The sequence below is a fragment of the Platalea leucorodia genome, assembly GCF_965183815.1.
Source record: "Platalea leucorodia genome assembly, chromosome: 9".
NCBI lineage: Eukaryota > Metazoa > Chordata > Aves > Pelecaniformes > Threskiornithidae > Platalea > Platalea leucorodia.
In genome coordinates this window covers 48777949-48793486 of record NC_138831.1, presented here as the reverse complement: position 1 = coordinate 48793486, position 15538 = coordinate 48777949, and the positions used below count along the sequence as shown (strand labels likewise).

General features: G+C 49.2%; 1 protein-coding gene across 1 annotated transcript in view; it reads left to right on the top strand.

The window, feature by feature from the left end:
- Window positions 1-15538, top strand: part of IGDCC4 (immunoglobulin superfamily DCC subclass member 4) — a gene marked incomplete at both ends in the record, with an annotated part of 95809 nt that overhangs the window by 33847 nt on the left and 46424 nt on the right. Inside the window, 2 exon segments of the mRNA XM_082321664.1 lie at window positions 947-1276; window positions 10212-10353. Coding sequence (XP_082177790.1) covers window positions 947-1276; window positions 10212-10353 — 472 coding nt within the window.

The following is a 15538-nucleotide window of genomic DNA, read 5'->3' as shown; positions in this document are numbered from 1 at the left end:
TCTGACTGTCCATTTGCAGCTGGAACATCCTTTCTCTTCTAGTGGGGAAAATGCATGTGCATTTTCATTCTGGATTCAGCTATATGGGATAAAACACTCAGCCATTCTTTTGTTGGCTTTCCTTTGAAGTGAGTCTCCCAGTACATGAACATCAGCAGCAGACGCTGCCTTTCTGGGTTCCCAGCTGGGCTCCACCTCCTACTGGCACTTCTCCCTGAGGGTGTAGGAGATCCTCCATCTCCTCTGAAGGAGTTTTCTGCTTTGCTGTCTGGATCTTGGGACCTTGGCCCGGCCTTGTGGCTGCTTGTGCCCCTATAGTGCTGTGCTTGCTTCCTCGCCTGGGATTTCTGACCATGACTGTGCTCCACCATCGCTCACTCAGCCGCAGGCTGGAGTGGGACTTGCATAGAGCACTGCTCCAACCAAGTTGTGATCGCTGGCGGTGGGGTACCAAGCTGGGCTTGAACATCTTTGCTTATGCTTAGCTGTCTTGTGGGGGTTGATCAGCCTCAAAGGAGGCTCTGGTATGCAGGCAGGTGAGGGGGAGCCCTCGCTTCTCGTGGGCAGCTGAGGCAGGTGAAGGAGAGGTTGGGGCCCTTGCTGCATCTTACATGCCTGCTGCTGCTGCTGTCATTTCACCTGCTTCTGGTTGTACTTCTCTGCTTTAATCCAGCATGGAAAAAACAAGTGTGGATAGAAGGGGTGGCTGCAGGGCACCATTGCGGGTGGCAGAGATGGTGCAGGTTGTGCTTGCAGCCCCAGGGATGTGTGATGGAGAATGCAGTGCACGAGTATAATGGGAGGTGCTGGTCACCTAACAGGGCTGAATTTCGCCTGGTATCTCCAACCACACTCATGGAGAACTGTGCGTCCTTCACTGTGTAAAACTGGGATGTGATTAACCAAGGAAAGCAACCCCCACTGCAACGCTGTCTTTTCTTTGCAGGGAGGCTGTTGGAAGGGGATTCTCTGGAGCTGAGCTGTAGTGCTGGTCCTGCAAAAGTGATACTGGAGCCAAACCAAGTCGTGGTTTTGGACTGTAACCTGGCCCCTGTTGAGCAGGTGATCAATATCACATGGAAGAAGAATGGGTTTCCTTTAGTGGAGCAGGAACATCTCCATGTGCTTCCGAATGGATCGCTCTTCATCTCATCCCAGGCTGTGGCAAAGGACAGTAAATATCCTGAGAGGGCTGGCGCTGAGGGTAATTACTCCTGCGTGTCTCACAGCTCCCTAGGGGCTGTCACCAGTCAAACGGCTGCAGTCAGATTTTCAAGTAAGTGTTGGGTTTTTTTTGTTGATTTTCTTTTTTTTTTTTTTCCCCTCCTGGTGTTTATACAGACCATCTGCCGCCCAGAGAGTTTGAGATAAAGTGTCTATGAAGTGAAATTCTATTAATGATATGTAGGTGGGATTTGGGATAGTCCACAAATAAGCAGTGGTGTCTTTCTGTTATCCCCCTGTTGACATCCTGTCTAACTCTCCCAGGTAAGTGCCATCAGCCATGAATTAAAAACAGGACCCTTGTCACTCTCCAAAAGATGGTGCTTGTTTTTGCAGAGAACTTGACACTTCGCAGCCCTGACTGCAGCACCCTCTGCCTGGGGAGGTAGCTGTGGAGGTCTGGCTATGACAGCTCTGGCTCTCCTGGCCAAGGCTATGATGGGCTTGTTGCCCCAATGACACAGATAAGGAGCGCTGCCCTAAATCTGTGAGCACTGGCTGAAGCTAAGGGGCTGGGTGATGGGGAAGTGGTTGGGAGAAAGCACCCATTGCCTTTCCTCTGCCTGAGTCACCTCTGGATGGTGTGTGCAGGAATGCACCCACATTACTTGCGTGGGGACAGCTGGAAGGACTGGCTGTGTTTGGGATGGGGCTGCTTGCATTGGTGTCCTGTGTGCTCGCAGCTCGACTGTGCTGAGCTCTTTATCTCATCCACACCCCAGAGGTGGCAGCGGGTGGCCTGCACCTCTGTCCAGATCAGGATCTGCACTGAGTGAAGGGTGTGGATACACTGATAAAAAGAGTTAATCGCTGAGAGACAGTCAGGTGGACGTGGGTGGTCGCTTGAGGGGCAAAAAGCACTGGAAAGAAGCCAGGCTGTACTCAAGTGGTCCAAGTTCCCCTTTGTCCTTGCTCTCAGTAGCTGGCTTAGATCTTAACAGGCTTCTAGGGGCACCTACTGCTCTCCCCATTTGGAACGTCTGGTGACTTTGATGGCTTTAGTGTGTCTGAATATGGCCTTATGAAAATGATAAAGACTGTGAACGTAGCTGGGAACGGATGCACCAAGGGAGGCCCTGGGATCTTTCATCTTCTGCGCTGTGAGATCCTGACAGACAGGATGTTGGACGTCTCCCCTTCTGATGGCTTTTGTTTGTGAAAGCTTAGCTCTGCCTTCAGCACAGTGAGCAGCGGAAGAGCGGGAGCTTAATCTTCGGCAAAGTGACTTATCTGACAAGAGCCCAGGCTGGCGACTGTAGTGAGCAGGAGTGTTGAGGCTCTCTGTGGGCTTGGTTGGAGCCAAGGGAGGTACCAGGGTCCCAGTAGGGACAGATGCACTGCATGTTGGTTCCCAAATGTGCTCTCTTAAAGCACAGTGCTCCTGATTTCAGGTGTGGGAGGAAAGCAGGGAAGCCAAAACAGTTTTACAATGCTTTGGTGCATGTCCCAGCACAGAAGGATGCGTCCAGCACCCTGCTTTTCAACTGCGTTATGCAGCGGGAGAGAGCAGTGTGCTTGGGGCTTCTGGATGAGGAAATCTTTGTGCATCAGCATGATCTGAAATGCCTATAATGAGATCCTCCCGCAGAGACCAAACTAGACCGTGGCATTGGACTTGTGCTCCCAGGCAGCCTTCTACCATCATCTCTTTCTGTGTCTGACAAACCTTGCCTGGCCTCCGTGGCTGGGCAGGACAGAGCTCCTGGCCCCACGGCTGCCTCACCTCTCTGATGCAGGTTACTGGGCTGTTGTTGTCCTTGAATTTCTACCTGCATTTGGGTGGTGTTGGCAGTGTCAGAACTGCAGAAAAGGGGAGTTTGAACAGAAATGGGCGGGCAGGGCACAGTAACCTTTTCTGACACCTTTTTGTTAATCTGAAGGTTCCCCTCCTGCAGTCCCAGACCAGGGGTGGTCTGGTCTTGTAAGGACTTGGAAAAGCTCTTTTGTAAGGAACTGAGAGCAAGTTCAACTGGAAAGCTGCAGGGAGGAGGTCATAGCCCTGAGGAGAAAGGATGGCAGTTCTGGGAATAGGCTCTAGGTCTCACACACTGGATTTGGCTTTGCACATCAGCTCAGCCACCTCCAGGTCACCGTCGGTCTCTTCTGGGTTCCCTGGTGAATAGTCAGCACAGTTTGGGAAGGAACGTGGAGGGGACTTGGAGCTCGGTGCTGAGCAAGGAGTGGTGAGAAGAGGGTAGAGCAAAGCAGCTGTGGCACCCTCAGTAGCTGGTGAATGCAGTAGGTGCCGCTGGGTTTGCTCAGATGTTCCCACAGGCAGAATTTACCCCATCTCAGCATGGTGCAAATCTCTGAACTCCAGGGGAAACTCCAGACAACGAAGAGCAGTGCGGAGGCTGGGGCAGATGGCTGTCTACATGACAAAGAATCTGCAGCTCCACTTGGTGTCCAGACTGTCTTGTGAGGTGAATATCTGTTTATAATGGAAGAGATGAAAGAAGGGGTTCTTCAGGCTGTTTTTCCTTTCGGTCTCTGAGAACAACACTCCCAAGATCTGAACCACTGAATCTTTGCACAGCGTTCAGGAATAAAATCCCTTTGTATTCAGGAATGGCTCCTGGAGCTATTTTAAGTGTGTAAGTGCCAATAAATGATTCCTTGACCTACCAAACAAGTGAGGTTAGAAAATAATGCAAATACAGTAACACTTCTCTCTAGTACAGTGAGTTATGTAAATGTTGATGAATGCAGCTGCACAGCGCACCATCAGGGCCGAGGTGCTTTTGCACTCGCTCAGAGCTGTGGTAGGTGAAGATGCAGAGTGGATGTCCTAACACCCACTTTACACTGTCGTGTATTTAACCTCTGGTACCCCAGGCAGGGCCGTCCAGGTCTGGCCAAGCACGTGTTTCAGTCTGTGAGCACTGTACTGTAGAAACCAGCGCTCCTGATGGCAGGTGAAGCTTTTGCCAGATCAGGGGAAAATCTTTGACCTTTGCAACACGTCCTCCTTTTCTGCTCAGAAAATGTTTAGCATGCAGCACCCGCAGATTGCTGGTCACCCATCCCTCCTGTTCCCTCCTTTCAGTGATTTATAGTGCCAGATAAATAGCTGTTTCCAGTATTTCATTAAGTGAAGGGACCCTTGAGGGCTGTGAAGATGGAGTCAGGGATCCTGCATGCAGATACTATCTGGGTGGGTGGAAGACCTGGAGTAGAAAAGGCATTGCTAATCCAGGAGGATTTATTCAGCTGCTCCTGCCCCAGTCCCAGCCACCCTGAATTAGGACATATTCCCTTTTAGGGGTGACTTGTGTTGAAGTTTGCACTGTGCCGCTTGCCTGGTGGCAATGGTTTGTGCCTCTGTTATGGACCTGGTTTTATTGTTTGGTTTCTCACAAGTGAGAACAGTGGAAACATCTCAAAAACCGAGAGATTGACTTAAATTGCCCTTCCCGCCCCTGGATTTTTCTAGAGGAGCAGACGTAGGTGACGCATCTCTCCACCCCATGCTAGGTTTCTCCCAGAAACAGGGAATTTCAGGTGAGCTCTCTCCTTGTGCGTACTCATATGTTTCCTTTTACTGCCATCTGCATGGGGAAAGTGCTGCTTCTGTGGCACACACACGCACCTGACGTGACATATTCATTTCTGAATGGAGAGCAGCGAGGGAATTGATTAATGAAATGCATCTCTCCCCACGATTTGTTTTGTGGGTTGGGCAGAAGCACTTGCTACATTAGCATTCAGCCGGTGCAAATGAGGATTGTAAAGGCCTTTTTTTTCCCCCCCCCGCCACTGAATGTAGTAGTCTGTCCAAAGCTGCTTACGTGTAGATGGGGTTATTCTTTGTGCTGATTGCCCTGGGCACTGCTGATGAGTACAAGCAGTAGAAGAAAACCTGTTCAGCCAGTGGGATATATTAACCCTGGCATCAGCCTGTGCTTCTGACCAGCAGTTCCTTCCCTGAGCTGGGGATCCATCCACAGTCTGCTGTCCACACCTCGTGGCAGTGGTGGCCGTGGCAAACAAGGACGATCGAGTCTGTGATGGCTCTTGGTGTGAGCGTGCCTGGAAAGGGAACAGCTGCTCAGGCTGATGAATTAGGTTTGCAGGTTTCTCCGAGCCCTGCGTGCTCCCACGTGGAGATACCAGGGGCGTTATTTTAGTTGTGGGAAGGTGTAGCTTTCTACCTGTTAATAACTACATTTGTGAAGATTTGTTAAAGCTGTTAATTTAGCTTAAACATTTTGTGCGAGGGAGGTTCTAGAAAATTACAGTAATTGTGACTGTCAGATGAAGACGTTTGCTGTGCCTGGAGGGAACGGGCCTGCGTTGCGTGGCTGCTGGCAGCGAGCGCAGGAGAGGTTTGGTGTGTTGCTGCACCTGGAGGGACAGGCCACAGCAGGAATCATCGCACATGGGCTCTCGTGAGCCGCTCTCTGGGATTTGAGGAGAGGCAGACTGGGATTTACTCTTATTTTAAGGATATATTTTATGGATTTTATGCTATTTATTTTGTGGATTAGGTGCATAGGTGAGTGAAGGCTGGTGACTGTAGGCAGAGCCAGGATGGGAATAGAAACCTCTAGCACAAGCTCTGGACCATCAGCAGACATGACTTTCACGTGCTGTTTCAAGTAGGTGGGGAACTGGCATCTGTGAAGAGGCAGGAGCAAGCCCGGTATGGGTTAGCTGGGCAGCACAGGTCCTGTGCTGCCATATGGCCCTGCAGACGGAGCGCTGTTCTGGCTCTGCCTCCACCGCGCTGGCAGGCCGTGGCAAATCGCTTCCATGACTTTCTGTGTGTGTTTCCCTTCCGTCCCCCCAGCCTGTTCAGAGGTGAGCTGTTTAGAGATGGGTTGTCTGGGTGGTGTAGGTGATCTCAGTGGGGGCTGTAGTTGTCCCCATCTTAGAAATACCGACTAATAATTGTAAAAGGTACAAAGGGGACGAGCACACGGAGAGTCTGGGGGCAAAGCGCTGTGGGAGAGAGCAGCAAGCCTGTTTCAGAAGGCTGAATTCCTTGCATAGACTGCATTTTCTGCCTGGGGTGTAGTGTTGCTGGCTGGCAGTCTTTCCAAGCTCACGGCCTCCTGCACGGATCAGGCTGCTGGGAGAGGGGGAGGGTGCTGTGTTTCACCATACTGCAGTCACTCCTGGGCTTGGGGCTAAAAGCCTTGGCACGTACGGCTTGGCTCCAGCTGGGTTTAACATGTCAGCGGGGAGGGAGCTGTGTGCTCTGTTCCTGAAGGCGAAGAGCCTGGTGCTTTGGCATGTTGCTGAGGGCAATTTGCTGTAATGCTCTTCACCTTCTCACCTGCAGTGGGTAATTTTTACTGAGTGGCCTATTAAGGTGTTCGGTGTAATCAGTGCAACAGGGCTGGGAGGTGTTTTGTGGCTCGGGATGGCTTTGCAAGCTAAACCCTAGCTGAGGAGTTGAAAATAATGTCGACTATGTATCTGTCGTCTTTGTTTCCCTTTTCCCCTCCAGCATCTTCTTTCCCTGCCTCCCTACGTGAAAACCTCTTACTTCGCAGCACTTCTGCAGTAGTCCCTTCCATCAGAACGTGCTTCTGGGAGGAGAACAGCCCCTCCTAAGGATCCCTGTGGCCCTAGGGTGAGCAGTGTGTTGGAGCCTGTCTTGTGCTCCCTGTGACCCGCACGCACGTCTGTGCAGTGCGTCAGAGTAGCAGGACCTGCTTTCCAGTCCTCTCCTTCCACAGCAGGCTTGCCTTGCTCTGGCTGATTCTCTTCTTTCCAGCTCCAGCTGGCTGCAGCACAGCTCTGAGGCTAGGCTGGGTCACTCTGTAGGTGCTGGACACTTTCTGTCTCCTCTCTTCCACCCTGGTACCCCTTGGGATGAGAGAGGAGGAACCCAAGGGGTCACAGCATGCTGTGGTCTTGGCCCCAGGCTGATGCAGAGGATGCTTGTGGAGTAACGATGAGCCTGGCCAGCAAGTCTGTCTCTGCCTGAGCCTCGCTGGAGCTGAGATCCAGGGTTCTTGTTTGGTCCTGCATCAAAGAAGCCTTTTCACCATTCTTATCTTGTTTTGGTGTTCTTTCTGTGCACAAAAGATCCCTGTTCATGTTCCCTGTCCTCTCCTTCACTGGGGAGTCTGCAGGCTGCTTCTTTCAGAGCTTGCAGAGGTGATTTTTTTCAGCCTGTCCTCAGTGATTCCCACTGTCCCTATCCTGAGCCTGTAAAAGGAAGAGGACCGAGCTGCTCAGCCTCTGAATCCCACCCCAAAAGTTATCACGAGAAAGCACTAACAGACAAAACAAGGCTTGCTCTGCATTGCCAGGGTTGAACCTTCGGCACCCGCTGAGCTCTCAGCCTTTGCTGGCTCTGCTGGGGAGCTGTGACTGCTTGGGAAGCTTGGCTATTCCTGCGTGCCGCTTGGAGCAGGAGGGACGCTGCGCTCCCTAATCAGGGTCGCTGTTTAGTCACGCTCCTCCACATCCTAATGAGAAATCTGTCACGGGTGCATTTCTTGGCTCTTTGCTTTTGAAGAGCCGTTTCGGAGCCCGGCACAGCAGGCAGATGGGGCTGGGTGGAGGTGTAGGGCAGGATCTGGTTCTCAGCAGGGAATGTCAAGCTTGCAGACGCAGGTTTGGCAGGTGATGGGGAGGAATAGCCAGCAGCCCCTTGCTTTGGGACAGGTTATTGTCTGGGTAACCCTGGGGAGCCCAGGAAGCACTGTCACCTTTTGTACCCCTTTGCACTTCATGCCAAAAAGTGCAGAGGTAAGCCTGGCTTGCTAAACGTCCTGCGTCTCTTACCGAACTGTACAAAATACACATTCATGCAGCTGTGAGGGAGAGCAAAGAGAGCGGGGAGCTGCCTGCTGGGATTTACGGAGCCTTTCCACCACTGTTGGTGACAGTGGCGTTGCTGTTCATGCACGCCATGTGCTACTTAGGTTGTCTGGTCTGTGGAAACTGGTCTAAAGCTGCTGTAAACTTTGGGACCTCGTTGTATCAGCTTAGATGATGCCACTTCATAACGAACAGAAGAGAGACAGGTGACCTGAGACGAAGTGGAGGGAACAGAGATGCCTACAGATTTCATCTCTTTAGAAGGATTCCTGCCTCCCATCGTGACCCTTCTGGATATGTGACCCTTCCGAGCCTGCCGAAGTATTCTCGTTTACACTGGTAGGATGAAAAGAGAATAACAGGAAAGAGCATTAAGGATATCTGCTGCCAGGAGAAAGTTGTTTTGGTGGTGCCATCCTGAACACGTGCGGGATATTCTTTTGAACTCTTGGGTTCAGCAAGTTTTATTAACATGAGCTTAAAAGATCTTGCAATCTGTAGAACTTTGTGTTAGAGTGCTCTACAGTGTGTATTTGAAAATACTAAAGCAGTTGGCTGAATTGGGGCCTTACATATTAATGTGTTTTTCAAAATTTTCCAGGAAAACATTTTTCATTGCCATTTGTATTGAATTGAAAAACTAGACTTGGCGGACAGCTGGTGAGAGAATTCAGTCTGTAGCTGTGGCGGAGAGTAATGAGTTGCTTTAAACATGTGATAACTATTTAAATTAAAGAAAAACACTAATGACAGCTGAGAATACGCTGAGGTTAAAATGAATCATGTAAAAGCATTTAATTTTCAAAATTGTGCATAGTTTCTCAAGCTAACACTGCAGTAAAGTGTGTGTGTGGGTGCATGTATGTTTGTGTGCAATGCTAAGAAAACTTCAGTTTTGGAGTCCTATAAAATCCAAAGCAATGATGGATGTTCTTGGGAAGCAATGGTGGGACAAGCGCATAATTGTGTTGGAGGACCAGGAGGTCACTTGGGGTCCTTAGAAGCACAGCGCTGTGCTTGGGCAGCAATCAAGCCTGTTTTCTGGCTGAAATTTATGTTTATTGTGCCACGTTCAGGATTTCTGGCACTTGTGTTATAGCATTGCTGGATGAATTTGTACTGCAGGGTGGGTTTAACAGCAAAGGCGGTTTAACAGAGACTTATTGAAAGCAGGAGCCAGTTCTTCTGGTGGAGAAGAATACAAGCTTTCTGCCCCCATCAAGGAGCCTGCATGCATATTCAAAACTCCACCGTGTGACTGAGATGCCTTCGGGTTATGCTATTGATAGGACAGATGCTGACAGCCCCAGGGGGAGGGTTTCTGCTCCGCTGAAGTCAGCGGGGTTTTGCTGCCTGTGTGTGGAAGGGGAGGAAGATGAGGGAGCTGTGTATGAGCGCTGGGAAGGGTGCGGTCCAAGAGCAATCACAAACGTTAGTGCTTTGTCAATCACAAGCATTAGTGCTTTGTCTCCAAAGCGAGTTCAGCCTCTCTAGTATATAAAGAAACGTATAGACAGGGGTGAGGCTTGGAGAGCAAACAAGTGTCCTGGCATGTGTGAAATCCATCCTCCTTCTCTTAGCCAGGTGGCTGTGTCTGTATTCCCTTGGCTGCATCTCATCTGCTTGAGTAGGATGAAGTTGGTTTCTGCAGGCAGAGCTGTTCGCTATGGAGAAGGAGGATCATAACTCTTACGGTCTCTCCCCCTAGTCGCCAGCATTACCAGCCTGCGGGCAGTTGTTTTGTGTAAGTAACTTGACATCTGGCTTTGTTTTTCCTCTTGCCTTGTTTTAATTTCCTGCGGCTGCGGGAGCGCCACAAGGCAAGGGGAAACTCTCGTCTCTCAGGGTTGTGGCATTTCCCCTCTTCTTTTTCTTGTTCTGCGTGTCCTTCCCAAGTGGAGCAAGTGACCAGACAAGGAAGCAGTTTAGGAAGGGAACCGCTGAAACCCAGTAATTGCCTGTCTTTTATCTCACACTGTTGCCTTAAAGGAGAAAATGAGGCAAGAAGCAAATTTGCACATTGAAACCTTTCAGTTACTGTTGTTAGGACTGCTGAGGGTCTGTAGGGCATGGGAAAGTGAGGCATTACGTTTCAGGTTATCTTTAGGAGATAAAAGCCTTCCTCTTAACTCATGCATCATAACAGGTTTGCATTTCTCAGCAGAAACACTGAGTTACTAACTTTCCTTCCCTTCTTCTTCTTTCCCCAGCATTATCACGCTTTTTCCAACAGCCGGAGTCGCAGACAGTGGAAGAAAATGGCATGGCCCGGTTTGAGTGTCGGATCGAAGGACTGCCCTCCCCTGTCATCACGTGGGAGAAGGACCATGAAGCTGTTCCAGCAGAACCCAGGTGACGCCTTGATTGCTTTCCTGGATTAGCTTGAAAAAAAGCAAAACAAAACCTGACCATTTAGGGTGTCAAAATCCTTCATAAAAAGGTAGAATGGAGAGAGAGATGATAGACCAGGTTAGGACCTGATAATTAAGTGATGTAAGAGGAGGTGTTCAAGGGGCCTATGCAAAGAGGTCCATCAAACACCTAAATAAAATTAACTTTTCCCCAAACATGCAACCCACCAAAAAAAAAAAAAAAGAAAAGAACCAAGCCCTTTTTTATTACTGATGTCTTGTTCTTTGAGGTGCTGGAGCACATGGGCTGGGCAATGAAACTGGTGAAGGGCCTAGAGAGCAAGTGCTATGAGGAGCTGCTGAGGGAACTGGGATTGTTTAGCCTGGAAAAAAGGAGGCTGAGGGGAGACCTTATCGCTCTCTACAACTGCCTGAAAGGAGTTGTAGTGAGGTGGGGGTCGGTCTCTTCTCTCAAGTAACAAGCGGTAGGACGAAAGGAAATGCCCTGAGGTCGCACCTGGGGAGGTTTAGATTGGATATTAGGAAAAATTTCTTCACCAAAAGGGTTGTCAGGCCCTGGCACAGGCTGCCCAGGGAGGTGGTTGAGTCCCCATCCCTGGAGGTATTTAAAAGCCGGGGAGATGTGGTGCTTAGGGACGTGGTTTAGTGGTGGACTTGGCAGTGTTAGGTTTATGGTTGGACTCGATGATCTTAAGGGTCTTTTCCGGCCTAAATGATTCTATGATTCTGGAAGCTTTGCCATGACGGACCAAGTGCTCACTCTATAAAAGATAGTTTCAAGGAAGTGAAATTGGCTAGAAATCGGCTGATAAACAAAGTAAGTAATTGAGACTGAGCCTCAGTTCTCCGATGCCTTGGAAGGTCTGTATGCAAAGATGCACGATTTCAGCACGGTTTACATCAGCCATTTACTCCCCATCCAGAGCGTTGGAGGGAAACCAAGAAGAGTATGCAGAAGGGCAGACAGCAGCGTAAAAGTGAACAGCGAAACTTGAAATTGTGCCAGTTCTTACAGCGCAGAACCTGCACCCTGCGAAGGCCTGTGCATGTATGGAACAGGGCACAGCAGGCTGCGGCGTGGGCTGCCTTTGGCTTGTCCTCTTGTGTGAAGTTAAGTGAGGCAGAAGTCTTTGGGGGATTGGGGCCTGGTGTGAGGAATATTTCTGCAGCTGACTGTGGGGGTACAGCGCTGGGGGTACTGAGCATACCCAACTGAACGCCATGACGTGGTTTTTCTGTCGTTTTGGTTGTGGTTTTAGAGATGGTCATTTTTCTTCACTGTTTTCCCGCACAGATTTGTCTCGGGGTTAATGATTCTTCTAGAGCACTGTGTGCGCTCGGTAACCCCGGAGATCTTTCTGTTTGTTTTATTCCCGTGTTTAGAGGTCATCTAGTAAAAGACGCTGAATTTTCCGTTTTTGGGGAAAGGATAAGAGTCCTGCAACGTGATACCTTTTCATTAATGAGAGCCAGTTACAGGCATGAGAAGAGGATAAACCATCAGTTGGCTGTTAGTTGGTCTGGAGACATCACTCCTGCGGGGGACTAGTGACTGCATTATCTTTTAGTTCTTAAAAACTTGATTTCTGTTCTGCAGAAGGAGCTGTTTTCCTCCCAGCGAAGTTAAGCCAAGAGGCAGGAGGAGAGGAAGGAAAGAGGGGTGGGGTGAGGTTTAGGAATAATTTTGCAGGAATGAGTTTCTGTAGGAATAACCGCTTATATCCTTGAGTCTGAAGTGTGGCATCTAAGGGTTTATAGGAGACTGTTGCTTGGTAATGAGAAGAAAATTAAGAAATAAGAAAAAAAAAAAACCAAAAAGAAGGGATTGCAGAGGGAAGTGTGCTATAGATAGGGCAATGGCTTTTTAATGAGACAGCTCGATGGATGTTGTGAAATTACTTGCTCGGAGATTGCTTTCAACATGGGCAGCCTGAAAATTGTTTTCCTTGTAAAAGCCAGACCATAATCGCTGGCTGCAGATCTTGCCTTTTAAATCATGTTTTAGCTAATATGCTTTTTCAGAGATTTGCTTTTTTTGTTGTTGTCTAGTTGTTGTTGGATTTAATATTACTGGCTTTCGAAGGAATTAAGTGAATTCCAGGAAACACTGGCTGCCAACCAGAACTCTGTTATCCTTACCCCATCATGCCTAAGGACCAGATCTCAGGCCAGCCTCTGATTACTGTGGACTCCCTCCTGTGCACGCATCTGATGAGCCTGTGAAAATGCAATCATTTGGATAGGTAGGCGTCAGGATGATGATTTCATATTCCAGTATAGCAAGGTTAGGTGTATGTACAAAATCAGGCTGTGGGGCTATATAGATACAACCCTTGAGATAATGCTACTACATCACTGTTTATGATTTCTTCTAAGAGGGATAGAATAGTCATGGCAAGCTGATATTGCTTTTTATTTCTTCCTTTTTGTTTTGTTTTCTTTTTTATGTTGATCTTGTCTTTGGGCACTCTCTTTGGCCTTTGCTGTGCAGGTTCTAGCATGGTGTCACCTCAAAGGTGCTGAAGGCTGAGCTTAAAAAATACTTAGGCAACCCAAAGGGTAGAGGAGTGCTTATTGATGTTTTCAGAATACCTTTCCAGCCCTGCTGAAGTTCAAGACAAGAATCTAACTTTCATATGTGAGTAAGACACAGAAGTATTTTGCAATTCTGGCTCCGAAGTACTTTTAAAAAACATGGTCTTAAATCTGCAGCAGCTGCTGAGAGGTGGCTTGCAGGGTTTCTCTAGATTGCAGTTGCTTTGGGGTGAGTGCTACATCTCTTGGCGTAATCTCTTCGCTGTTTTAGGTGCTGGCTGGGTTTCACCCCAGGCTCCAAATTGCTGTTTATTTTCTCTAGAGCCCAAATGAGTACATGCTAGGAACTGGAGGCCTTTGGAGGTCTTCACAGAAACACATACTCTACAGATCACATAGTCTGCAATCACAATGTCTTTTTCCACATTTTGGCTAAGTGAGGGTTTTATCTGTGTGGAGAGTTTACTGCTGTCATGTGTCAAGAGTGCCTTAATATGGTTCGCGTTCACATACAGGGCTCTAGAGCTGTGAGCAAAAGGGCTTGCAGGCTTTGAGTCCGCAACAAAGCTGCAGGTTCCTAACTTGTCCTGAGGGACTGGTGCTTTAGTGTGTTTTGTATACCTTCAGAAGGCTGCAAGGAAGGATGTGCCAGCAGTTTACTGGGGAGAAAGTCAGAAAGGGAATTGGACTGTTAATGCTGGAATATTCTCCGCTATACTCATAGCGTAGCACACTGAGCTGTAGGATTGCAAGGTTTGGACACAAGGCAGCGGTGCTTGATTTCTGTTCTTGAGCACTGCCCTTGTCATCGTCACTGAGGAGGTGAGCAGCCGTCGGCCCCCGTGTTCTCTTCTCTGCCCCTGCTCTCGTGTACGAGTCTGCTTGGAGAGGAGCAGAGAGGGGAGCAGCTACATGTTTGTTCCCTGTTGCTCTTGCAGCTTGCTGCCTTCTGTGCCCGCGGTAGCTGGGCCCTGGTCTGAGCGTGCCGCTCTTTAACCAGCTACCCGCTGCAAGCGGGGAGCTTGTCTTTTGCCCCCATTCAGGGCAGTCTCCTTGTGAGATCCTGATGCTGTAGCTGTCAACGGTAAAACCCCTGAGACTGCTGAGGTTCCAGCATTTCTGTTTCTCCCAGGGCCTTTGTCTATTTGTCCTTTGGTTTTTGTTTTCTGCATAATCCGTAGTGAAGGTGAGTAAATGAAAAGATCTGCCGTTTATGTGGAAGAAACGCTAGTGCTAACTGTCTGCTCTGAATCATCAGTCAAACTTAGCTTCCTTGCAGAGAGCCTGGGGATGGAGCAAAATGCCCTTGCAGGCTGCCTGGAGGCTTCTAGTCCAGGGCTGCCAGGGGCCTGAAGAGCTGGAGACTTTCTGAGTGACTGGGAGAAAATGTGGGTTGAGAAATCCTGCCTTTCTTCCCTCTTTGCTTCCCTGGGAGAGCAGTGCTCACCTCTGTGGTGCTTTCCCAACAGGACGTACTGCATTAAGTCGATCTCTCTACTGCTGGCCTCACCAAAGGGACCATCTTGAGCTATGTGTTGATCAAGTCTCCCCACTCGCTCCCCCTTGCCTCCAGCTTCTGCTCTCTTTAGAAACACAGTGGCTTGTTTTCTGCCCTCAGGAGGAGCTGAGTGTGTTGGCTGAGCGTGACCGTGGACTAGCTGAGCAACCTGGTCTAGCTGACCCTGGTTTGAAAAGGGAAAGACGGTACACAGTTTTCAGAGGTCCTTCCCAGCCTTAGTGAATCTGTGATACATAATTGGAGTGTCTTTTTGTGGCTGGGAGATGCCTTGCCTAGTGTTTGAAATATGTTGATATTAATTACAGACTCAAATAGCAGATGCACGACAAAAATAAATATTATCGCAGTGGGAGGCTTTCCCTCCGCAGAGCTGAGAGGATGCAAATATTTGTCGTCTTTCTCCTGAGTCCTGATGAGGCATCCTGATGAGGGCTTTCTGGGTACCACCTCCTCTGAGGTCTCTGGAGCTTGATCCTGAGAAAAGCGTCTTTGTAAGTAGCGGGAGCATGGCTTTAGGGATGTGGGGCAGTTGCCTTTGTGTACGTGGGAAGCTTCAGCAAGTCTGCGTCCATGAATCAGGCTGTAGGATTGTGCCAGTTGAGACAGTGTGGTCACTGGAGGAGCTCTATTAGCTCTTCTGTTTCTTCATCAGCTGTGAAGAGGACAAGAAGTGATGCACCCAGATTGCAGCAACTGAGGTCCAGGATAGACGCTAGCCTCGCAGCAGGGATATTTGTCTCTGGAACAGACTGCTTAGGGCAGGGGAGGTATTCCACTACTGGAGATTTCAGATAAATGTTTGCAGGAGCAGGTGTGCTGTTGGTGACCATGGCTTGAACACATCTCTTAAGGTCCTCCTGGTTCCACGACCCTTGCTTGTGGCACTCCACCTGTCTCGGCACCTGGAGAACCACAGTTTCGTTTATCGGGTGCACTTATTGGGATCTTCGTGGATGGAAGGACTGGCTTTCATGGTTATAACTTGTCTTTGTGCTGTTCCCGTTGAATAGCTGCTATCCCTCCCCTTAGCAATTGCCTTTGAATGTGTCCTCTTCATAATGAAGACTGATAACCCAGAGCTGCCTGTCAAAGCTCGGCAGCTCTGTTTATA